Raw genomic sequence first — 23,698 nt, 5'->3', positions numbered from 1 at the left:
CAAAAGGTTACTTTCTCTAGAAGATAATTTAAAATCTAAATGCTGGGACTTCCCTGGTGGCGCAGTGGTTAAGAATCCACCTGCCAGTGCAGGGGACAAGGGTTCGAGCCCTGGTCCGGGAAGATCCCACATGCCACAGAGCAACTAAGCCCATGCACCACAACTACTGAGCCAGGGCACCTAAAGCCCGTGCTCTGCAACGAGAAGCCACCCGCTCGCCACAACTAGAGAAAGCCCGCGCGCAGCAACAAAGACCCAAAGCAGCCAAAAATAAATAAATAAATAAATTTTAAAAATAAAATAAGCTTATAAAAAAATCTAAATGCTTATCCAAAAATGCACCTTCCTCTCCACCCCAACTAACCAAGCTTGCTCAGGCCACTTTCATCTCTCACATGGGTTGTCACAAGAACCTTTTTCTTACCCAGTTTTATTGAGATATAATTGACATTCAGCACTGTGTAAGTTTAAGGTGTATGGCATAATGGTTTGATACAGATAAAATAAGAAGCAAAAAAGAAAAAATTTCCTTAAAAACATGAACCTCTTCACGAATTTGCATGTCATTCTTGTGCAGGAGAGCCATGCTAATCTCTGTATGGGTCCATTTTAGTTAAAGTTTTGCCCAAGCCAGCAATGAAAACCTTTTAATTGGTTCCCTTACTATTTCATAAGGCCCTTCAAAGCTCTCCATCCCCTACATAACAAAGCCCATGATCTTTTTCACATAGCAAAGAATTCCCTCCAGGGTGTGAGCTTTGCTTCTCTAACAATGCCCAGCTGTTTACCTTTCCTAGACCCTGTACAAGTTCTCTCACCTCCTCTGAGCCTGCAATTCTTTTGTACTTTGGTTGGTTTTTTTGGCCGGGTCCCAAGGCTTGGGGGATCTTAATTCCCCCATCAGGGACTGAACCGGCCCCACCACTGAAAGCGCCCAGTCCTAACCACTGGATCGCCAGGTGTAAAAACAGCCATCCTAATCTCTCAAAAAGTTGACCTGAGGTTTAAAAGAAATATACTTTAAACAATACACAATCAAGGGTTCTCTGTACCCATTACTCCTTTATATATCTATCTAGTGCCCCTTTCCAATTAAATAGCATTTATTGAATACTTACTATGTGCTAGGCACTTTGCGGGACACAAGACAATGGAAATACAGAAAAATAGATTGAATAACGCGACCTTTGCCTTACCCAAGCTCATCACAACATAGTTTCTCAACCAGTACCTTTAATAACTAGATAATCTCTAAAGTTAAGAGCAAATCACAGGGGCACTTCCCTGGTGGCGCAGTGGTTAAGAATCCGCCTGCCAATGCAGGGGACACGGGTTCAAGCCCTCGTCCGGGAAGATCCCACATGCCGGCGAGCAACTAAGCCTGTGCACCACAACTACTGAACCTGCGCTCTAGAGCCTGTGAGCCACAACTGAGCCCGAGTGCCACAACTACTGAAGCCCATGCGCCTTAGAACCCATGCTCCGCAACAAGAGAAGCCACCGCAATGAGAAGCCCGAGCACGGCAACTAAGAGTAGTCCCCACTCACCGCAACTAGAGAACGCCCACGTGCAGCAACAACCCAACACGGCCAAAAATAATAAATTTAAAAAACAAAGAGCAAATCAGGGTGTCCCCAGCGTTCCTTCAGGCGCCGCCTCATCCCAGCATCTGGGCTTTCTCCTGATGGGTAAACACCTCCGGCACGCCCCAATACAGAGTCTTAGGCCTCTCCCGGGGAACCTGACTACCGCCCACGTGGCAGGCGCGGGGCGGGGACTTGAGGCGCCTCTGGAGCCAGGACCTCTGCGCCTGCGCGCTGCGGCCAGCGCAAGGACCCGGATTTAAAGAGACAGACGTTACAACCTTGGTGGCTGCGCGCGGCCTGTGGGTGCCTGGCCCAAGGCCTGAGGTGGAGCCGGAGCCGGGAAGGCAGGTGAAGGACGGCGCGGCCGGGCCGGGCGGGGGGGAGAAAGGCAGCCCGGGCTCCGAGGCTGGGGCGGCTGGGAGCCAGCCTCCTGACCTCCTCCTCCGCCCGCCCGGGGAGCCCCAGGGCACACCCTCCGTGACGTGGCGGCCCCCGGGGAGCTCCACCGGCCTGCGCCGAGGCAGGGTGCCCCCGGCTTCCGCAGGACTGCTCTGGCTGGATCTGCCCATCCGCCGCGCTGAAGTCGATGGGCTTCGGAGGGACCTCGGGAGCCTTTCTCTTCCCGCCGCGTCCGGGCTGTGTCCTGGAGGCTCCTCCTGCCCGAATCGAGGGATTCGCTTCCCCGTCCCCTCCCGGTGTCCCCGCTGTTCGCCCCGGGCAGTAGTAGCCCGTGCCCACTCCCGAAAGCGTCGCGGGGAGGCCCTCCGGCAAAAGCTGTCGCGGGGCTTTCACTTCCCGGCCCGGTTGCGTTCAGGCCTCAGTGGTTTCCTTTTCGGCTCCCTTTGATGAAATGCTGAGCGGCGGCTCTGGGGACTGTGAGCCAGGCGGGGTTCCTCACAGCGGCTTTGTGCCTTGTGGCCCAGCGCCTCCTGGGCCCTGCGGAGGGTCGGGCGCTGCGAGGGAGGTCCTCTCTTGTCGGCTCCTGTGGTCCCGGCGGGGGGGCGGGGGGAGGGGGCGGGAGGGGAGGGCTTCGTTACTCGCCCTCCAAGGAACATGGTGAACCTTGTTCTGAGCGCCTCTTAACGGGCCTACCGTGCTTTCCCGTACCTCACCTTTGTGGTTCCTCAACTTCTGGGGGTTATAGAGACCTTTGTGAGTTTCCTGAAAATCATGACTGTCTGTCCCCCCACAAAATGTATAATGCTGAATGTGCACCTTTTTGTATACATTTTCAGGGAGTTCAGAGCCTCCCCCCCATGGACTTATTTTAATTTTCCCAGCCATCCCGTGAGGTAGGTATTATTTTCTCTGTCTTAGAAATAAGAAAACAGACTCAGGGGAATTAAAGGAAATTCTCAAAGATAACATAGCCCTTGAACTGTATGGTCACACTTGTGCTCCCGTCTCGATTCCCAGTTACCTGCTGTCCTCTGCATCATGTTGCAGTACAGTAAGTAAAGCCTGCTTTCCATTATCACCCAATAGCAATTTCGCTACAAAGGTGGGTGCAGGCTGAAAATAATGTCCAGTCTGTTTAAAGTTGGAACTGCGAGGATACTTCAGAAAATATGGATATAAGAAGGTGGGGGATGCCATGTGGATATGATACCTGTTTCCATTCGGGTTGATTGATCAGTTCCTCTGATTCTTGCTGTTTCAGCTACTTCAGCATTTCCCAATTCAAGCTGCTGAATTATAACCAGGCTAGTTTCACATAGGGAGCTTCAGCTTAAAGGATAACTGCTTCATTGATTTTGAGGGCTTTATTCTTGTGACAACTCTTTGAGTCAGGTACTATTATTATCCACATTTTACAGTTGAGGAAATTGAGGAACTGAGAGGTTAAGTAACCTACCAAGGTCATACAGCCAATGAGCTAGGATTTGAAACCAGGCAGTCTGGTTTTAGGCTCCATTTAATTGCCTCTCAAAATAGGGCTTCTGATTAAATCGCACATCTATATAGTGGCTTAATTATTTTCTGAGGACGGCATATATTTTATATTTCACATTAAAAACTTTATGAACATAATGTAGTGGGTTTTGTTTTGTTTTGTTTGCCGCACCACACAACTTGTGGTATCTCAGTTCCTCAGCCAGGGTTTGAACCCTGGCCACTGCAGTAAAAGTGCAGAGTCCTAACCACTAGACCACCAGGGAACTCTCAATGTAATTTTTCTTGATGATTAAAAAGAAACTTTAGGGTCTTATTATTCTTAAGGCTCACCATCCATTTTAAGGATTAGGGGCTGCTGGTGGCCTGAGAGAAGGTTTTGTGTTATTTGGAGTCTCTTGATTGTGATTTACTAGATACACATGTATACATTAGATAATTGAACATCCTTTTGCAAACTGAATTTTCCTGTATTGGAACTCTGAATCAAGTAGGCAATAAATCTTTCATACCTGGTCTTCCCTGGTAGTCCAGTGGTTAAGACTCTGAGCTTCCACTTTAGGGGGTACAGGTCCGATCCTGGATGGGGGAACTAAGATCCCACGTGCTGTGCTGCACAGCCGGAAGAAAAAAAAAAATCTTTCATACTTTGGGAAATGTTTGATTGGTCAGCATGGATTGTGTTAGGATGTCTGCCTTTGAGGGAATTAGAAGCCTACCTCCTCGTTTATAACTCACTTTTCTGCCTCTCACCCTTTCATGCAGCTGTATGACTTTGGCTTTTAAGATCCTCTTACCACCAACTCTCCGTGCGCTCAGCCAAAAAGAACTGTGCCTATTCCGAGAACAACATCACTGGCCTGACATAAGACAGTTCAGCCGGTGGTCGGAAACAGTTCTTCATGGACACCACCTCCTCCAGAGAAGAAAGCCTGTTGTGTCATTCCAGGAAAGCAATCTAAGACCACGTGCCACCTGCCTTGTTTTCTTGCCAGGGTCGCATGTGGGAGTCTGCAGTGGCCCCTGTGAGATGGCAGAGCAACGGTTCTGTGTGGACTATGCCAAGCGTGGCACAGCCGGCTGCAAAAAATGCAAGGAAAAGATTGTAAAGGGGGTGTGCCGAATCGGCAAAGTGGTGCCCAATCCCTTTTCAGAGTCAGGGGGCGATATGAAAGAGTGGTACCACATTAAGTGCATGTTTGAGAAACTGGAGCGGGCCCGGGCCACCACAAAAAAAATTGAGGACCTCACAGAGCTGGAAGGCTGGGAAGAGCTGGAAGATAATGAGAAAGAACAGATAATCCAGCACATTGCAGGTGGGATGGAGAATACTGCTTTCTCATCTTATTGGTGCTGAGAAGAAAAGGGATGAGAGTAGAGCCCAATTTCTTTCTTCCTGTTTGTCTTTCTGTCTTTGTTTTAATTTTTGGTTCAGAAATAACTTCAAACTCACAGAAGAGTTGCAAGAATAAAAATAATACAAAGAATGCTCATATTCACCTTTTTTTTTTTTTTTTTGGCCACACCACGTGGCTTGTGGGATCTTAGTTCCCCAACCACAGATTGAACCCGGGTCCTCAGCAGTGAGAGCGCAGAATCCTAACCGCTGGACCACTGGGGAATTCCCTCAGATTCACCTATTGTTAACATTTTGCTCTCACGTGTGTGCGCTCTCACACTCTCTCTTACTCTCACCTTCCACACACACTTTTTTTTTCCTGAACCATTTGAGCATACGTTATGGCTCTTTGCTTTTAAATACTTCAATGTGTATATCTTAAGAATAAGGATATCTTGACCATAATACACCTATCAACCAGTAAATTTATCATGATATAATACTTTAATCCACCATCTGTATTCTAGTTTTGTCAGTTGATCAGATAATTTACAGCTTTTCTCTCCCTTCAGTATGGAATCCTAATCTAAGATCGGGTATTTCATTTAGTTGTCATTTCTGGCCTCCTTTAATCTGGAACATTGCCATGGTCTTTTTCTTTTATGACATTGACATTTTTGAAGAATAGAGTACCTACCACTACACCCTTTTATCCATCAACTTATTATCTGTATGAACTCATAGATTACTACTTTTTCCGGGTGGCTTATAATTGTACTGTATTAATTTGATACTAAATTGTCCCATATTTGGCCAGTTGAGAGCCCCTTTAAGCTAGTTTCTGTCCTCAATGCCCAAATCACATTTTTAAAAACGTTTTAAAGTACTTCCTTATTCTCTGGCATAACAGTATGCTTGCTCTTAGGCTTACCTTGTATGTATCCTATCTTATCCCTGGAATCAGCCATTTCTCTGGAGTCCTTATTCCTGTTAGTGGGGAAATGGCATAAGAGACCAAAATCTAGATGTTCCATGTCCTGGGTGCCATGAGGTGTCCTTGCTTTTAAGCCCTTTCAGCAGACAGAACTAGAAAATATATGTTCGTATGTACGCAAAAACATATATACAGATATATATGTGCACATACGTGCATATTCACATGTATGCATATTTTAGAAATCTTATACTTACAAATCCAATTTGTACTTCCTGACCTTCAGTGTCTTCATCTATAAAGTAATATTCATATCTTCAATTAAGTTTAGTTCTGGTCACTGTAGGAGTACTCTAAAATGGGCATCTATCTTTGTTCTTTGAGAGGAAAAGAGATTTCTGGGAGAGAAAACTACTCATACATTTTTTTCTCAAGCTCCCCTCCTGCCCTGCCTGGCCTTAGCCATTGGCCTCAGCCTTTGACCCATCTCATTCAGAGGAAGAAAAACATGAGGTAGAAGTAAACTGTCAGCTCAAATAACTCAGCAGCTGGAAGGTTTTTCCTACTTATACCAAATCAACATGCTCTGTTTATCCATCTTCATTTTGCTTTCTTGGTTATCTATAAATTGGGGCTAATTCCATAAGCTGAGGTCGCCACATTTTATCTGTTGAGACGTGATTTCTGATTTCCTCCAAATAATCTGGAGATTATTATATGTGGGATAAGGGGTGGACAGTGTCGATGAAAATTTAAGTTACTAATGAAAATAAAGAGTAACTGAGTCTTTTGTCCCCAGGACACCCTCTCCCTAATAACCTATTACTCACTACCTCCACTTTAGAAGACCAGCCAGCCAGTAGTCAGCATTGGGTTAATACCATGGTAGTAACTTACCTAGCCAGGCTGTAAGAGCAGTTGATAGATTCTTTAGAAGCTTTCTCAGGGATCTTTCACTGAAGGATATTTTCCCTTCTTTTGGGGTCCTACAGATCTGTCTTCCAAGGCAGCAAACACACCAAAGAAGAAAGCTGTTGTCCAGGCTAAGTTGACAGCCACTGGCCAGGTGACATCTCCAGTGAAAGGTGCCTCATTTGTCACCAATACCAATCCCCGGAAATTTTCTGGCTTTTCAGGTAAGATAGATCAGCGTTACCTGAGCTGTTACAGTCCTCCTTTTAATTTGGTATCCTATTTGGGACTCTGGTTAAGAGTGAACATTCTGGGGGCTTCCCTGGTGGCGCAGTGGTTGAGAGTCCGCCTGCCGATGCAGGGGACACGGGTTCGTGCCCTGGTCTGGGAAGATCCCACATGCCGCGGAGCGGCTGAGCCTGTGAGCCATGGCCGCTGGGCCTGTGTGTCGAGCCTGTGCTCCACAACGGGAGAGGCCACAACAGTGAGAGGCCCGCATACCGCAAAAAAAAAAAAAGAGTGAACATTCTGTGCTATCTAGCCTCCTTAATACGGTGACCCTTGAACAACATGGGCATTAGGGGCTCCAAACCCTCTCTACACAGTTGAAAATTTATAGTCTACCCTCCTTATCCCATGTTTCTCCATATCCATTGTTCTACCATACCCTCAGTTTGCATCCATGGATTCAATCAACTGCAGATTGTATAGTACTTATTTGCTGTTGAAAAAAATCTGTGTGTAAGTGGACCCATGCAGTTCAAATCTGTGTTGTTGAAGGGTCAAATGTAATTTGCTTCCATCTGAGCAGAGAGGTAATGGCTAATGCTCATTGCCCCACTTGTATAGCATTTCTTTGTATATTTTAATCTCTGTTGCAGCAAAAAGATGTTTGTTTTGTCAAGACTTTTTCCCCTTGAAGTAGTTTACCTGGATCAGACATAACCTGCCCTTTACTTCCTTTTTTTTTGATAATGGAAGAATCTTGAGAAATTGCATGCCTAAACTTGCCCAAACTGGAGATGAAAGTAGAGAAGAAGGGAGATGTCCTGCATGGCCTTGTGTAGCAGATAGCGTTGGGCTGGGGGCTTTTACATACACGGTTTCATTTGTTTTTCATTAAACTTTGGGAAGTACTTGCATTAGGCCCATTTTATGAATGAGAAAGCCAATGCTCCGCATCGTTATGGAGTTAGTATTTACACTGAAGTCTGTTTAACTCCAGCACCTGTGGTCTTTTACCCTACAACCTGTTACTTCTTTTATGTGGAGACATTCTTGTGACTGCCTCAGCTAAAGAAAATAAAGTCAAAACACATGGGCTCAGAAGTCGTTTGAGGAGGTTGCTTCTATAATGAGTGAAAGAAGCCGGGACTTGAGGTCAGAAGACCTGGGTCCTGGTCTGAGCCTCTGTGGCGTCATCTGTGAAGTGGGAATGGCAACACCTGCCTTGATCCCACAGTGTCTCACAAGGAATAAAGGAGATAAAATTGCAAAAACAGTGTCTGACTCTGGGATTTTTTATTATTTTAAAACTCCGAGGTTTGCTTGGTTTTTGTCTAGTGGTAGGCCAAAGATAGAAATATGGAAGAGTCCAGGTGACAGTAAGGGCAGTGTGTTTCTGGAAGGGCCCTGGTTCTAGGGGGCGAATTTGGGAGAAATGGGGTGTTCTAGTTCTTACAAGCTGCTGAACAGTGACATTTTGGAGATTTTGTCCCCTAAAATCCTCTTCAGACTCCAGGTTAGAGATGAGGATAGATTTATAATTTACAGAGCCCAGGCAAGAAGACACTTATATCAGCAGACAGCTTGCTAATGGCTTTGCTGCAAGCTTGCAGAATGAAATTTACTTTGTAAATGGTCACAAGGAGGTAAAAGAGGATCAACTCAAAAGAGTTGTACAGTTATTTGGGGTCTGGAGGAAAGACCTACTTTTTGTTTTTATGATAAGAAAGAAAAGAAAGTGGTGTGGGGTTGGGTGGGAGTGGCAAGGAGCTGGGAATGTCTTCTCTCCTCTGGCCTTGGTCTCCTCATCAATAAGAAGAGATTGAACTAGATAATTTTTAAGTCTTCTTCCAGTTCTGACAATCTGCAGTAGCAATGGTTTCAGATTGACTAACGAGTCCCCTGATTTCTTCCCCCTTTCTGATCCCAACTTTTCTGGGTTCAGCTTTGCAAGTGCTCTGAGATCGTCCTGACCACTCTTGGCATGAAAACGGCCCTTATTCTTCTGTGAAGCAATCATATAAAGGGATGCACATCAGCGGGTCTTCTGCTTCAGTGTGAGGCTGTCGTTTCTTTACTATTAACAGCTGTGAGATTTGGGGAGATCACTTGACCTCTCCTTTTTTACCCATAAAATGGGTATAATATCTACGCCCAAAGGGCTCGTTTTGGGGGATTAAGTGAAGCTACATATGTATAGAGCACCAGCAGAGTGTCTATTAGTTTCCCTTTCTTCCTTCTCAGCAAGGCAAAATGAAACATCTATGCTGTCTGTCTTCTCTTTTCCTCTTCCCAACAGCGAAGCCCAACAACTCTGGGGAAGCCCACTCAATACCTACCCCTAAGACAAGTCTGTCCTCAAGCAAATGTGACCGTAAGCACAAGGATTGTCTGCTACGTGAGTTTCGGAAGTTGTGTGCCATGGTGGCTGAAAATCCTAGCTACAACACGAAGACCCAGATCATCCAGGACTTCCTTCAGAAAGGCTCAGCAGGAGGTGGGGCCTCGAGCATCCTGGATGGGCTTCTTCTCTAAAGAGCTCAGAGTCGTGGCCGCTTCATGGACATGTGAACTGTACAGTTGCACGGGGCCTCACGCTTGGTTTAATGCTCTGCTATTGCCATCTTGAAATTCTTAACACTTTTGAACAAAGAGCCCACATTTTCATTTTGTACTGGGCCCCATGAAGTGTGTAGCCAGTGCTGCTCCAAACATGTGGCATCTTTCTTCCTCCCTTATTCTGCCCCCCAGGAGGCCAGAAGAACCTATCCCATTTGACCAAGAGGAAAATTCACTATCCTGCATGTTTGATTAGGTTTTTATGAACCACTTGCACAGCTTGGGGATAGAATCTTCCAACTGTGTTTCTTTCATTCATCTAACAAATGATCATTGAGCTTCTGTAATGTGCTCATCACTGGGGACACTACAGTGAAAGACATGGCTCTGCCATGCAGGAGTTCATCCAGGGGCTAGAAGGGAGGCACACCACCAGCCACCCAACGCCACGGCCTTTGCTGCCATAGTGAAATGCACACCCTACCCTGTGGTCCCGTCACGGCAAGGGCAGCAATGTAGACATCTCTTTTGGTTCCTTGAGGTTATGTATTTATTTGTTTAAGCTCCATTTCTCAAGAAGGGTTTCTTTCTTCTGTCTCCTCCAGATGGTTTCCACGGTGACGTGTACCTAACAGTGAAGCTGCTGCTGCCGGGTGTTATTAAGAGTGTTTACAACTTGAATGATAAGCAGATTGTGAAGCTTTTCAGCCGCATTTTTAACTGCAACTCAGATGATATGGCACGAGACCTAGAGCAGGTCAGAGGAAGGGGAGGGTAGGTGGATTCCAGGTGGGGTTCTGCCTAGCCAAGCACCCGTACCCTCTTTTTTCTGGCGGAGCACATACTGTTCTAGGAAACTGAAACCCACTTGAGCAAGCTTTCATTATGAGAGGAGCTGAATGGGAGGCTACAGCTGTTAGTTTCACAAGGTTCTGAGGACTGAACTTATACTGCTGCTGCACCCAAGAGGCCTAGACCTCGAGGGGCTGGATCTGAGACTTCCCACTATCTCTCCAGGGGCTCTTATTCTAGACCCTGGCTTTTTCTGGCTTTTTTTCCCCTATAACTTGGGCTTACCATTCAGTTTTGGTTTGTTCATGACTCCAGCCATGGCACAGTGGAAAGTTTCTATCCAAACATCCCCATTATCTGATGACCATATCTGTCTCTTAGTTCAGATTCTAACAGGCCTGAAATTGGCTTGGCCCTGGATTAGTTCCTGCATCACTTCTCAGCTAAGGCAGGTGGCCAGATCCTGTGGTGGATGGAGGTACCCTTTCCATGAGCTGTGGGTGGGACAGATTCTTAAGAAGTGAGGTCAATATGTGTGAGTTGGGGATAGGAGCGGTGATTGAAATCTCTGATTCACCCTTTAGTCCTGGGGACTCAGGGGTTACACTTGGCCACTCTGGGGTTGCTGCAGTGGCATTTTGGTTTTTGGAGACAGGGTGACGTGTCAGAGACAATCAGAGTCTTCTTTGAGCAGAGCAAGTCTTTCCCCCCAGCTGCCAAGAGCCTTCTTACCATCCAGGAGGTGGATGAATTCCTCCTGCGGCTCTCCAAGCTCACCAAGGAGGACGAGCAGCAACAGGCCCTGCAGGACATCGCCTCCAGGTGGGGATGGGCCTGGGGGATGGAATCACTAGGGAAGGAAGGTTTGGGAGTGCAGAGCTTTTCAAAGACCAAGTTGAATGTGCCTCATCCCTCTAGGTGTACAGCCAATGACCTTAAGTGCATCATCAGGTTGATCAAACATGATCTGAAGATGAACTCAGGTGCAAAACATGTGTAAGTACCGGGTGCTCTGATAGTTGAAGCTGCCCACTTTCTTTGTTGTCAGCTGGTGTCAGGACTTTGGAGCCCTGATTTGGTTTTGAATCCTGATTCTCCCTTCTTCCTTCCTGTGGGACCCATCACTTGACCTAGCTCAGCCTCCATTTTCTCATACGTTAAATGGAGATAACAGTACCTTTTCACAGAGTTATTACAATCAAACATATGGACTATGTTCAATAATTATGGTATGAGTTGCTTGCCCATTCCAGCCCCCTCTTTGCTGGCAGCATCCATGTAGCACAGTATCTCAAAAGAGCTGAGTTTTCCAAGAGCTTTTTCTCCTGTGAAAGTCTTTAGGCAATATAACATAACTCCTTCCCCATATATTGGGAGCCCTCCTCTCTCTGAGGACAGACTGCTATCCAAAGCATTAAGGTCAAAGGCAGTGGTTTTTGTTTCCTTGCTCCTGTTGGCCTTGGCAGGTTAGATGCCCTAGACCCTAATGCCTATGAAGCCTTCAAAGCCTCGCGCAACCTGCACGATGTGGTGGAGCGGGTCCTCCGCAACGAGCAGGAGGTGAAGAAGGAGCCAGGCCGGAAACGAGCTCTGAGTGTCCAGGCCTCACTGATGACCCCGGTGCAGCCCATGCTGGTAAGGACGCTGCTCTGGCCCTGCTTTCTACTCCTATCCAAGGTTACTGTCCTTACCCGTGAGATCTGATAGGTAGGGTACGATGTTGACAGCCTGTGCAAGTTGGCTGGAGGAGTTTGGGGAAGGAAGAGTAGAGATGCAGAGGTTGTTTCTCATGGAAGAGTAAAGGCAGAGGAGGAGACGGCGTGACCTGGTGGAAAGGCCTGAGATCTAGGCCCGGCTCGGCCATCAGCAAGCTGTAGAATCTTAGGTGAGTTCCTTAGCCTCTCTTGGTCCTTAGTTTTCTTATGGGAATGAAGTCTGAAGCGTCTACCTAGAGCAGTTCACCTGTCATCTTTCCTGAAGTCAGGTGGATGTATGAAGTAACTCCTGTTTCTGTGACCTGCCTCAGAGTAGCTCTGAGAATTGGTGACAGAGCCAGGCTTCCTATGCCAGGGTGACTTGGGTCTCCTTTTTTTCTGGAAAGAGAGGAAGCTTAAGGAATGAAGACCAGCTCTTCTTGGGCCTCTGCTCATTTCATGAGAAATGAGATTTCCTTTCTGGCATGGGTTTTCTTATGCATCAGGACTGCCCACATCTGCTGCCATGCCTGCTGTGAGAGCCTTTGCATTGTTTCAGTGGGGTGCGCTGCTTTGTATGAAACGGTCTTGTGTGTTTTACTGAAGTCTTGGTCTAGGGTTCTGTGTTTGGGACAGGGAAGTATTCTGTGGGACAGCCAGCACCAAAATAGTGAAATCTCCACTTGAGGGACCGGTCCCCTCCATTATGGCCTTTCTGACTTTTATAAGAATTCTACCTGGAGTCTCTTCTACAGCCTGTCATTTGAAGAGTGGTATGGGTTATACAGCTTACTGGTTAACCACGCAGGCTTTGGAGTTGGGCCTAGATTCACATCTCATTTCTGCCCTTTACTAGCTATGTAACCAAAAATGGGCATTTAACCTCTGTGAACTTCAGCTTTTTCATTCATAAAGCGAAAACAACAATATTTATGGCATAAGATACAACATTGAGGATGAAATGAAATTTTGTGTATGATCTGACACATAGAAATACCTCCAAGATGATAGTCATTGTTGTTTGAGTCAGGACAGCACAGGTATGTGAATAAGCACTCCTGTGTCATGTCCTGTCCTAGGGATTCCTGATCACTGCCATCCTGCCAGCCTCACTGTCACCTGCATACTTTAATCTTACCTCTGCGTACCCCCTGTGCTGAGATAACTGTGTGTTCAGTAATAAGCCAGAGGCCCTACAAGACCCTAAATTATTATTGAGAAAAAAATCAAATGCTGTTTCAGTGGAATTGTATTTGCTCTACAATGGATTGCATTTATATATTCCTCAAAATGCAAGCTCCTGTGTCAATTTCGGTGGTGCTTTTATTGTTGGAATATGACACTGCCCAGCCTTTTCCATTCCCATCACCTCTTCGGCAGCCTGCCCTAGGGGTATGCTCTGGCTGTTGGCCCCTGGGACCTGGGCTCTGGGCTGTCCTTGCTGAGCAGCCCCTCTTGGAAGAGCACCTGTAAGTCTCCAGGCTTTTCTTTCCCTACCTCAAGGCCGAGGCCTGCAAGTCCATCGAGTACGCGATGAAGAAGTGTCCAAATGGCATGTTCTCTGAGATCAAGTATGATGGGGAGCGAGTCCAGGTGCATAAGAACGGGGACCACTTCAGCTACTTCAGCCGCAGTCTCAAGCCAGTCCTGCCGCACAAGGTACAGGTCCCTTCCTTTCCACTGGGACTCTTTCACTTCCTGCCTCTAAGAATCTCTAAGCCAATGTTCCATAGCCATTCCAGCTCTGGTGTAAAATAGGGTCTATTTTGTATTTGTTGAATGAAAGAATGAATGCATGTATTCCGTTTTGGACTCTTCCAATAATAAGGGGCTGCTCAGTAGGGACAGCCAAAGAGCGCAGGCGGGTCAGTCAGCACAGAGCCTGTGGGCAATGATGCCAGCTGTGATGCCGGGACAGCGAGCTCAGCTGGTGAGCCACGTGCAGTGCTTGTCTTCTGCGTTTCTGGGTCCTGTGTGCTCCCCCCTAGCTAAGTCATGGCTCAGGTACAAAGTGCCAATGGGCTGTCATTCATTAATTTGTTCAACAAATATTTATCAAGTGTTTAGTATATTCTGGTTGCTGTTTAGGTAGTGGGCATCCAGCATTTAAAAAAAAAAAAAAGAGTGGAAGTTCTGCCCCTCCAGAAGCTTACGTTCAGATGTAAACATAATCCCACAAGGATTTCTGGGAGCCCAGAATCCTGCCCTCAATCAGAGGGCATTGAGAACCTCACCCCTCAGCCCTTCTTAGCTCCCGGGGCCTCTGGGAGCTTTTGGGGGTGTCCAGGGAAAAGCAGTGGAAACATCTGGCTCCAGTAGCTGGAGGGTAGGTAAACCTCTTGTTCTTGTTCCCCCTTCTGAAGTCTTAGCTCAGACTTCGCTTCTCAGAGCCCCAGGAGAGGAGACGTGGTATGGGGCTCTCATCTTTACCTCAGCCTCCCCCGCCTGCTAGAGCACTGGGCAATCAGACCGTTTGGTTTGGGTGTTCTGGAAAGCTGAGCACAACCTCCCCGTGAGCATTAGTGTGGGCTCACTTGCTCCGTAGGGAGGGCTCACAGTCAAACTGCTGAGGAACAGCTCCTGGTGAGCTTGTTCTAGGGACACCTCCTGCTTCTTAGGAAGGCATTTGAGCACAGCTTTCCAGACTGGGAGCCGTTTCTCTGCTCTCCCTTACCAGAGTTTCATTCATCCCTCTCTCCCTTTTGCTTTGGTTCATGAAGGGCTGGATCCCGGATGGAAGCAGAGTGGGATGGATGTGCAGGCCTTTCCTGTACCCCCTCCAAGCTTCTGAGGCAGTGATGGCCTAAGTGCCCTGCCCAGGGGAGGACTGGACCACAGTAATGCTCCCTGGATTGCCTTCGTGGCCTTACTCGGCAAGGGCCACCATGGGTTACAGTGGGACCTCTTCCTGTAGGACTGTAAACACTAAGGCTCTGCCTTTCATAGGAAAAAAATCCAATTCCAAACATCCTTTTCTTCCTCATTCTGAAGATGGCTATGGGTTCAGAGGCTCCCACTCAGAGAAGAAGCTCCTCACATTTCATTGCTCCTCCTGAGGGGATTCATTTCTTCCCTTCCATCTTTTTTCCAACTGGTCCATTCTCCTGCACAAATCTCTGCCTGCCCACCTTCCCTCCCTCCATTCCATGTTTGTCTGCCCCCCACCCTCATTTTCACTCTCAGTTTCTTCCTTTTTCCTGCAAATTCTCCTCTGCAGCCAATAGAAAATGACCTCAACATGGGCTGACCTCTTCCTGGGTCTGGGCAGAGGTCCCGAAACATAGCTGATTCTTCTTGTCTAGGTGGCTGCCGAGGCCTAGGTCTATTCTGCACATTAGCTCAACTTGCACATGTTGGTGTTCTGTGTTCCTTCTGGGGCCTGACTCCCTCCCTGACTCCCTCCCCTTCTGCCTCCAGGTGGCCCACTTTAAGGACTACATCCCCCAGGCTTTCCCCGGGGGCCACAGCATGATCTTGGACTCTGAGGTGCTCCTGATCGACAACAAGAAAGGCAAACCACTGCCCTTTGGGACTCTGGGAGTGCACAAGGTACTGGCTCAGGGCCAGATGTGCAAGAGTGAGTGTGTGCACATGTGTGTGCTGTCAGTCTGAATGGAGAGGAATGTATCACTTACTTAGGATCAAGCTTATCTTCATCTCTGAACTGGTTCTGAATTTAGCCCTGAGTTTAAATGTGTTTTTGTGTTTTGCATAAAAAAAGAGCTAGTAGTGGCAACTAACTTATAATTGGGTCAGTCTCTATTCAGGACCATCTGTCAAGTGCCCTTATGGCCCAGGGACTTCACAGCACAAATAGGCCTTTTGTATCAGATGCTTCAGAGGGTCTCTGGAAGTGGACTGGTACTCCCCATTTTTCATGCCCTCTTATTTTTGTCCCTTATGTACCTACTACCTCATTTTCCCTTACAGAAAGCTGCCTTCCAGGATGCTAATGTCTGCCTGTTTGTTTTTGATTGTATCTACTTCAATGATGTCAGCTTGATGGATAGGTGAGGAATCTATTTTTGATTCCTGGGTGGGGAGGTGAGGGCTTCAGATTGGAGAGGAGGGAGGAGAAGTGGCTGGAGCTGGTGCCTCTTTGTGCCCAGGAGCTGCAGCGGGAGGGAGCTGAGAGCCAGCACAGTTGCTACACAGCTCCACATTCAATGTTACGAAGAGCTGATGTGTTGACCAGGTCTCGGCTCTGAATGCTTAAGTCACAGAGGAAACTCAACCACCCACAGCAAAATGGATTGTTGATGAGATACAGACTATGAGCACAGTAGGGTTTCAGTTTATCTTCAGCAGCACCTACGGGTACATGAGGCAGATAGTTTTCAGCTCAGAGGTTTTGTTTTTGGAAGAGCCCGACAACAGGAAGCTTGTGATTGTCGGTGTTCTGTGGCTGGGGCCTTCTTAGGGATAACTAGCAGTCTTGACTTAGCTGCATCCAGTTCTTGACCCTGAGAAACCGTTTTGGCCCCTTCCTCCCTTAGAGAGGCATCCCGGCCCCCACCCTCCACACCAGCCTTGAGCGTGGAAGGGGAAGGAGACAGAAGGGAGAAAGAACTGCGGGGGTAGGAGTTGGGGTTTGGGCTTCAGGTCCTGAGGCCTGTCAGCTTGCTCACCCAAGCACCAGCCCACCTGGGGCCTGGGGTGAAGCAGGGTGCAGAAAATGAGAGTCGGAGTTATTTTTCAAATGGGACCAGGAGTTATACAGTCTGTGTGGGATGATGAGGTAGAGACAGGAACTACAACAATTAAGTGGCTCTGTGCCATGGCCTATAACTGTCTGTCTTTGGTCCCAGTGGAGCCCTTGTCACCCTGGGCAGGCAGAACTGTTAGACATGAGGGCCCTAAGCCATGGCAAACCCTGAAGCTGAAGTTCATTGTTGTGCCCCTTCCCTCCTCGGAACTCCTCAAGGGGGTGGGAGGATACTGGCCTGACCTCAGTTCTCCTGTCCCCCTCAGGCCTCTGTTTGAGCGGCGGAAGTTTCTTCACGATAACATGGTTGAAATTCCCAACCGGATCATGTTCTCAGAAATGAAGCAAGTCGCAGTGAGTGAATCCCACCCTAGGCAGTGTCCTAGTGGTTTGAAAGCAGGGCAGAGAGCCCCTTGGGTCAGATGTGACTGGGAGAATGAGTCTTAATTATTTTCTTATGAGGGAAGCTGATGAGTATACAGGCATACCTTGGAGATATTGTGGGTTTGGTTCTAGACAATAAAGCAGTATCACAATAAAATAAGTCATATGAATTTTTTGGTTTCCCAGTGCATAGAAACATTATGTTAATACTATAGTCTATTAAGTGTGTAATAGCATTATGTCTAAAAAAACAATGTGCGTACCTTAATTAAAAATACTAAAAAATGCTCACCATCATCTGACAACACAGGGTTGCCACAACCTTCAGTTTGTAAAAAACACAGTATCTGCAGAGTGCAACAAAGCAAAGCACAGGAAGACAAGGTCTGCCTGTATTTGTCTACCAATCTCCACCTGGGAGGGCAGGGCATGAAGCATCCTTCCCAGGTGGGCTCCCAGTATCTCTGAGCTGCAGCAGCTCTCTGGTTGGTCGCTACTCTGCTAGCGCTTTTGTTCCTTCTATTCAAGTCAGGGTGTTTCCAGCAGACGCTTTGCTAGTGTGTGAAAAGGAACTCCCCTCTTCCTCACTCCCAGAGCCCTTCTCTGTTCTCATACCAACCTCAGCGTCTCTCCTGTTATCCCTCAGAAAGCTTCTGACTTGGCTGACATGATCAACCGGGTGATCCAAGAGGGGTTGGAAGGGCTGGTGCTGAAGGACGTGAAGGTAAGACGGTCACATCCTTTGCTTTCTCCTGCAGAGCCCTCCCCTGAGCCTTTCCAGTCCTGGCCAGGAGGTGGCGGTGGTGGTCTGAGGTGTTTGGGGGTGAGTGCTGGGGGGCGTCTTTCCAGAGTTCTGGATCCTAGAGGATGGGTTTATGTATGTCTCCCTTAGTGCCTGGAGCAGAGCAGGCTGGGCACTGTGACAGATCCAGTATGTCGCGTAAAGAGGTAAAAAGCCCACCCTCATAGAATGTCCATTCTAGTTTGTGGTCTCTCTTGCTTCCCCTCAGGGTACATATGAGCCTGGAAAGCGTCATTGGCTGAAAGTGAAGAAGGACTATTTGAACGAGGGGGCCATGGCTGACACAGCTGACCTGGTGGTGCTTGGGGCCTTCTATGGGCAAGGGAGCAAAGGTCAGGGTGGCCTCTGGCCCCTGGGATGGTACTTCTTTGAAAGGTACCACTCAAGGAATAGGCAGGCCTTTTTGCTGGCTTGGTCTGCTACCGTGGCCAGTCATGATTTCCAAAGCTCTGGGATTAGGGGCCCCAACCTCACCCATGCTACATCAGGCAGGGACATTGAGAGCTGCGGACCTGGTAAGGGAGAGATCAGGCAAGAGTACCCTGTGCTAGCCTGGCACAAAGAAGCTCACCACCAACTATTTCTTCAGGGACTGGCAGCTTTCTCCTCAGGGAAAATCTCCATTTCCTGACTGGAGAGGAAGCTGGGGTCTGAAGAACTAGTACTGGTAGGCATCTTTCTGTGTGCCAGGCTCTATTCAATTCCTTTTACTCCACCAGAGCCCAACATTAGGTGTAATTATCCCTAATTCACTGAAGAGCAAATTGAGACTCAAAAAGGTTAAACTTACACAGCTAGTAAGGGGTAGATCCAGGAGGTGATCTCTGGCACTCTGATGCCAAGGCCTGGGCCCTTTCCTCCAGCAGGCTGCCCCTCACAGGGCACGAGGGGGTGGCAGACATGCCCCCCCCCGAGTTTATTTAGTCCCTCCTCCGCACAGGTGGCATGATGTCCATCTTCCTCATGGGCTGCTATGACCCGAGTAGCCAGAAGTGGTGCACAGTCACCAAGTGTGCAGGAGGCCACGATGACGCGACGCTCGCCCGCCTACAGAAGGAACTGGACATGGTGAAGATCAGCAAGGTGAGGAGGGGACCTGGGGGCCCTGGCCTCTGGACTGGCAATCATTCCTGAGACAGGCAGTGTTATGGGGGCTGCAGGTATCATTTATCTGTTTCCACAGAAAAGAGAGCTGCTGCTTGGCCATAGGAGCAGTATTAGGCCCTTAAGTTCTTTGAGTACCTACCTTGTGGAAACTGGCCTGCATGCCCTCCAGGCCACACCATCTCTGGGCAGGGAGGATCCCAAGGGGTGAGGGTCAGCCTTTTGTGATAAGTCACCTGTTCTCACAAGCCCGTGACCAAGAAGGGGTTTAAGTCTCATTTTGGCAACAGCCCAGGACTGTACCTTTTCTCCTCTAGGATCCCAGCAAGATACCCAGCTGGCTGAAAGTCAATAAGATCTACTATCCTGACTTCATCGTTCCAGACCCTAAGGTATTAGTCCAGGGCCTGGGGTCCTCCAGCCCCAAAACTGAGCCTGTACATTCTCTAGTGCCCCAGAGACGTCACCTCGGCCTCACTGACAGTCCACCCAGGGTGGGGCTCTGGACTGTTTAGCCAAGTGACAGGCACAGGGATGACCAGTCAACGCTGAGGAGTCATCCTCAATAGAGAAAGGGACTGCCCATCCTCTAGGCACAGAGGGTCTGCTCTAGAAGTGACCTGGGCCCACCCCTTCCTGCACTGACAGAGAAACTGAGGCCCAGAGAAGAAACGAGACTTCCCTAAGGTCACACAGCATCAGCAGCAACAGTGGGACTTGAATTCATCTCCTTCCTGTTAGCCACTGCTTTTTTGATTTTAACTTGTTCTGTATTGCTTTTAACTGGTTGGGAGGTGTTTTCTACTTAACCAGGGAGTGACCTGACTTACTCCTGACAGAAAGCTGCGGTGTGGGAGATCACAGGGGCTGAATTCTCGAAATCTGAGGCACACACAGCTGATGGGATCTCCATCCGTTTCCCTCGCTGCACCCGAATCCGTGATGATAAGGACTGGAAGTCTGCCACTAACCTCCCCCAACTCAAGGTGCCACCTCCTGGGCTGTGTGTGTGTCCTGTACCCCACTGTCCCAGCCTTGGAACCGAGGGCACCTGGCCTCCTGCGTCCTCTGTCTTCTCCTTTCCCCGCTGCACTGAGATGGGCAAGGAAGGCAGTTATCAGAAAGGGAGACCAAGCCGTGGCAGGGCCAGGAGCAGCAGCACTGGGCCTCCACCCACATCTCCCGTTAGAGAGCCCTACCTTCACCGGGCCCCGTGGGCAGCCCTGGGTCCCGGTGAAGGACAGCTCCTGGCACACGGCTTCCTGTGGAGGACCTGGCCCCAGGCTGCAGTCTCTACGTTGCGGAAAAGAACTGGGGAACAGAACAGTGATCTGTGCTGATTACTCCAGAAACAGGGCCAGAGCTAGAAAAGTACCAAGGAAGCCAGCCACTTTTCCCTGTTATGTGTCTGTTTCCCCTCATTGTTCCTCAGTCACCTAAAACGTACCACACAGACTGCCTGAGGCCAGTGGCTGGGAAGGGAGTGATACACCAACATTCTCTCCCCTCCTCAGGAACTGTACCAGCTCTCCAAGGAGCGGGCGGCTTTCACCATAGTGGCTGGAGATGAGGGGAACTCCACTACAGGGGGCAGCAGCGGAGAGAACGAGGGCATCTCAGGGCCAGCTGTGTCTCACGAGGCCCCGAGAACCTCCCCCAAGCAGCCCTCCGCCAGTGCCAAGAAGGCAGGAGGGAAGCTGAGTAGCTCCAACAGCAAAGGCGGTAAGGAGAAGGGTAGGGGCTGGGGTGATGAAGAATGGACATGAGGGCAGAGACCAAGGACAAGGACCCAGTCTCACACTCCAGCCCTGAGGTCATGGATTCTCTGTCCACTGCAGCTGACGTTGGCTGCATTCCTGCTGTGTGTCCACCCATGGGCCAGAAATTGTTCTGCTGGGCATCCTCCTGCTCTGTAAATACGAATGACAGGACCCCAGGAGAGCCCCTCAGAGCCGGGGATAAGCCACCTCTGAGCTAAAGGCTCAGCGTACAGCCCTTACTTCCTGTCTCACCCACGGTCACAGCAGAGGAAGGGCCCAGCCCTTCTCTGTACCCCCCTGACTTCAGGGACCATTATCCGCTCCCCTGCCCTCTTCTTGGTTCTCATCCTGAGCTCTCTCCTGCAGGCAACAAGCTGGCTGCAAAGCCTTCCCCTGTGAAAGTGGGAGAGAAGCGGAAGGCTCCTGATGAGACCCCATGCCAAGCAAAGGTGAGGGTAAGAAGAGCAGTGCCCTCCGGGGGGTGGGGAGCCTTGTGTGCCCAACCCTCTGCACTTGGACTCTGAGAGGCAAGCGAAGGTGTTATCAGGACTAACTGCCAACCCCTGCCCTCCTGCATCTGCTCCTGGCCGCGGGCTGGGCTGGCAGTGCTGCGGCTCCACCCTGTGCCCTCTTGTTGCCTTGCAGAGGCGGCCGGCCAGCAAGCAGAGAGGAAGGAGCGCTGTGCCAGCAGGCAGGCGATAGAGCAGCCAGCCCAGCCGAGAGGCTGCAGGGACCCAGCCGGCTGCCGGCCCCAAGTCACAATTGACATTAAAGGGGAGAAAGCCCAGTCTGGGTGTGGGAGTGCAGTAGTGTGAGTTTGTGAACAGGGCCAGCCAGCGAGGAGCGGGAGAGGGCACTGGCTTGGTGACCGTCTTCTTCCCTCTCGTACTCCCTTGTTAGTCTTTGGTTTGACAGCAGCTATTGAGCGTCTACTGAGGCCAGTGACTCGGTTCAGCCCTGGGGGAGCTGATGCCCCAAAGGGCAGATAAAGAACTCGACATCTGGTCACTACACGGTGATTGTGCCACCCCAGCCCAGGAGTCAGCACAGAGGTCTGGGAACTCAGGCCCTGAACCCAGTCCCCAGAGCACCTATACGACCTTTCCGTCTTTTCCCTGCCTGAAGCCTGGAGTCCGCATGCAGTCACGAGCCGGGCTCCTGGTCCCTTGGTCAGCTAGTGCACACACAGTGGACTGCTTGATCGAGCAGCATCGCTGCGTCTGAGCGCCACTGGCCCTGCCCACCAGCCCCTGGATGGTTCTTGGAGACGCGTACTTTCCAAGTCCCCAGTGTAGGGACCCATCTCCTTGCCCTTCTCTTCCTCTAGGCAAGGATGGAAGGGCGTGTCAGTCCTATGTAATCTGGAGTGGCTGGAGGATCGGGGTTTTGATGCCTTTACCTTTCCTCCAGTAAACTCTTTCCCCTCGTGTCCTGACCACTAGGCTCCCTGTCTCTGGCTTTTGTTCTAACCTCCCTCCTCGCTGGTCTCCGCTCCCTGGGCGGAGAGCCATCTGCCCCAGCACAGTCCAGCCCTGCTCCGGGCCTGCCCTGACCACAGTGCATTTGCAGGTGCTGCTGGACATCTTCACCGGGGTGCGGCTCTACCTGCCGCCCTCCACGCCAGACTTCAGCCGTCTCCGACGCTACTTTGTGGCATTCGATGGGGACCTGGCGCAGGAATTTGACGTGGCCTCAGCCACACATGTGCTGGGTAGTAGGGACAAGAACCCTGAGGCCCAGCAGGTGTCCCCGGAGTGGATCTGGGCCTGTATCCGGAAACGGAGACTGGTAGCTCCCTGCTAGGACTGCTGCCTGCCCTCGCCCTCTGGCTGTGCTCTCCCCACTGCACTACTCCTGGACAGGGCAGGCAGGCACAGGACAGAACCTGGGGGAACAGGCTTTCTTCTCCAAGCTGTGCATCTTCCAGAACCCACCAACCATGCATGGTCTCTTCCAGACTGGTTAGTTGCTGTGGGTACCACCAGTGAAGTCAGTTTCTCCTGCTGGTTTACATAGGTCTTTCAGATCTGGGTGCTGGTTTTGACTTCTTTTTTTTTTCTTTAAAAAGCAGCTTTTAAAAAAACAAAAACAAAAAAGCCAGGAACTATCTTGGAGTTATGTATGTCCTTCCCCCGACACCCCCAATAATTCTCCTAGTGATTAAGGAGTGAAGGGAAGGCCGGCTGTTGAAGCTCTGTCCACAGAGCCCGTCCTGGCGGCAGTCTTTTCTCCCTTACCTGCCCCTTCTACTTCCAGGCTCATTTTAAAGTTGTATTTAAAAGAAAGACTGTCCCCAGAAATGCTTATAATTGGCAAAACTTGTATTCAGCCTGGCCGCCAGGAATGAAGTCTCACTTGAAAGAAAACAAAATGGGTTTTGTCTTTGTGCTCTCCTATTACAGTGTGTGGGCCCCTGTGTGAAGGGAGGGAACCATGATCAGGTAGGAAGGAAAGGGAGGTTGTTTGGGCTACTCCTCGGGGGGATAAAGGGCTCCAGGAGGATCTGCCTCCCCCAAATCTGGAAACAAGTGGAGCGGCTGGGCCCGTGAGCCATGGCCGCTGAGCCTGCGCGTCCAGAGCCTGTGCTCGGCAACGGGAGAGGCCACGACAGTGAGAGGCCCGCGTACCGCAAAAACAAAAAAAAGACTGCTCTTTAAAGACCCACCTGAGGACAAATCTACACAGCCTGCTTAGAAAGAATGGCTCCTGCACCGCCTGAGGCTGATTTATTTGAATAAAAGGGAAACAATTTAGCATGGACGAGTGCCGTTCAATAGAACTTTTTATGGCATTGGAAGCACCCTGTAAATCTCCATTGGCCAACATGAATCAGCCATATTCTGAGCATGTGAAATGTGCTAACAAAACTGAGGAAGGGAACTTTTCATTTTCGTTCAAGTAGTCAACGTGAGGCTAGTGCTAGTGACTACCACCTTGGGCAGTGCAGGTGTAGACAGACATAGTTTGAATCAAGCCCTGAAACTTAATAGCCCTAACCCTCCAGGAAT

At 49.4% G+C, this 23,698-nt stretch overlaps 1 protein-coding gene and 2 non-coding genes across 11 annotated transcripts; 1 reads left to right on the top strand and 2 right to left on the bottom strand.

Annotated features, from left to right (window-relative positions):
* Positions 1-532: 532 nt before the first annotated feature.
* Positions 533-644, bottom strand: LOC117202129 (U6 spliceosomal RNA). The gene has a single exon (XR_004484314.1). It is a non-coding gene; the product is annotated as a U6 spliceosomal RNA (small nuclear RNA).
* A 1,160-nt stretch (positions 645-1,804) lies between these two features.
* LIG3 (DNA ligase 3) lies at positions 1,805-23,450 on the top strand. 9 transcript variants are annotated; one of them, XM_049701794.1, is made up of 21 exons: positions 1,805-1,935; positions 2,827-2,879; positions 4,246-4,796; positions 6,746-6,889; positions 9,190-9,387; positions 10,055-10,206; positions 10,897-11,063; positions 11,160-11,237; positions 11,708-11,876; positions 13,439-13,594; positions 15,353-15,484; positions 15,866-15,945; positions 16,907-16,994; positions 17,671-17,748; positions 18,035-18,158; positions 18,767-18,909; positions 19,248-19,322; positions 19,770-19,916; positions 20,445-20,652; positions 21,057-21,145; positions 22,260-23,450. In XM_049701794.1, the coding sequence occupies exons 3-21, from the start codon at positions 4,250-4,252 to the stop codon at positions 22,491-22,493; spliced, it is 3,009 nt and encodes a 1,002-aa protein (XP_049557751.1). In that variant the 5' UTR covers positions 1,805-1,935; positions 2,827-2,879; positions 4,246-4,249; the 3' UTR covers positions 22,494-23,450. The 9 variants fall into 9 exon arrangements, with proteins under 9 accessions (XP_049557751.1, XP_033287388.1, XP_033287389.1 ...); XM_033431497.2 differs by having other exon boundaries at positions 1,814-1,935; positions 2,823-2,879; XM_033431498.2 differs by lacking the exon at positions 1,805-1,935 and adding an exon at positions 2,136-2,551 and having other exon boundaries at positions 2,823-2,879.
* Positions 3,675-3,746, bottom strand: TRNAK-UUU (transfer RNA lysine (anticodon UUU)). Its single transcript has one exon. It is a non-coding gene; the product is annotated as a tRNA-Lys (tRNA).
* Positions 23,451-23,698: the final 248 nt, after the last annotated feature.

Source organism: Orcinus orca, chromosome 19, assembly GCF_937001465.1.
Source record: "Orcinus orca chromosome 19, mOrcOrc1.1, whole genome shotgun sequence".
In the NCBI taxonomy this organism is placed as follows: domain Eukaryota; kingdom Metazoa; phylum Chordata; class Mammalia; order Artiodactyla; family Delphinidae; genus Orcinus; species Orcinus orca.
This window is presented reverse-complemented; position numbering and strand designations above follow the sequence as displayed.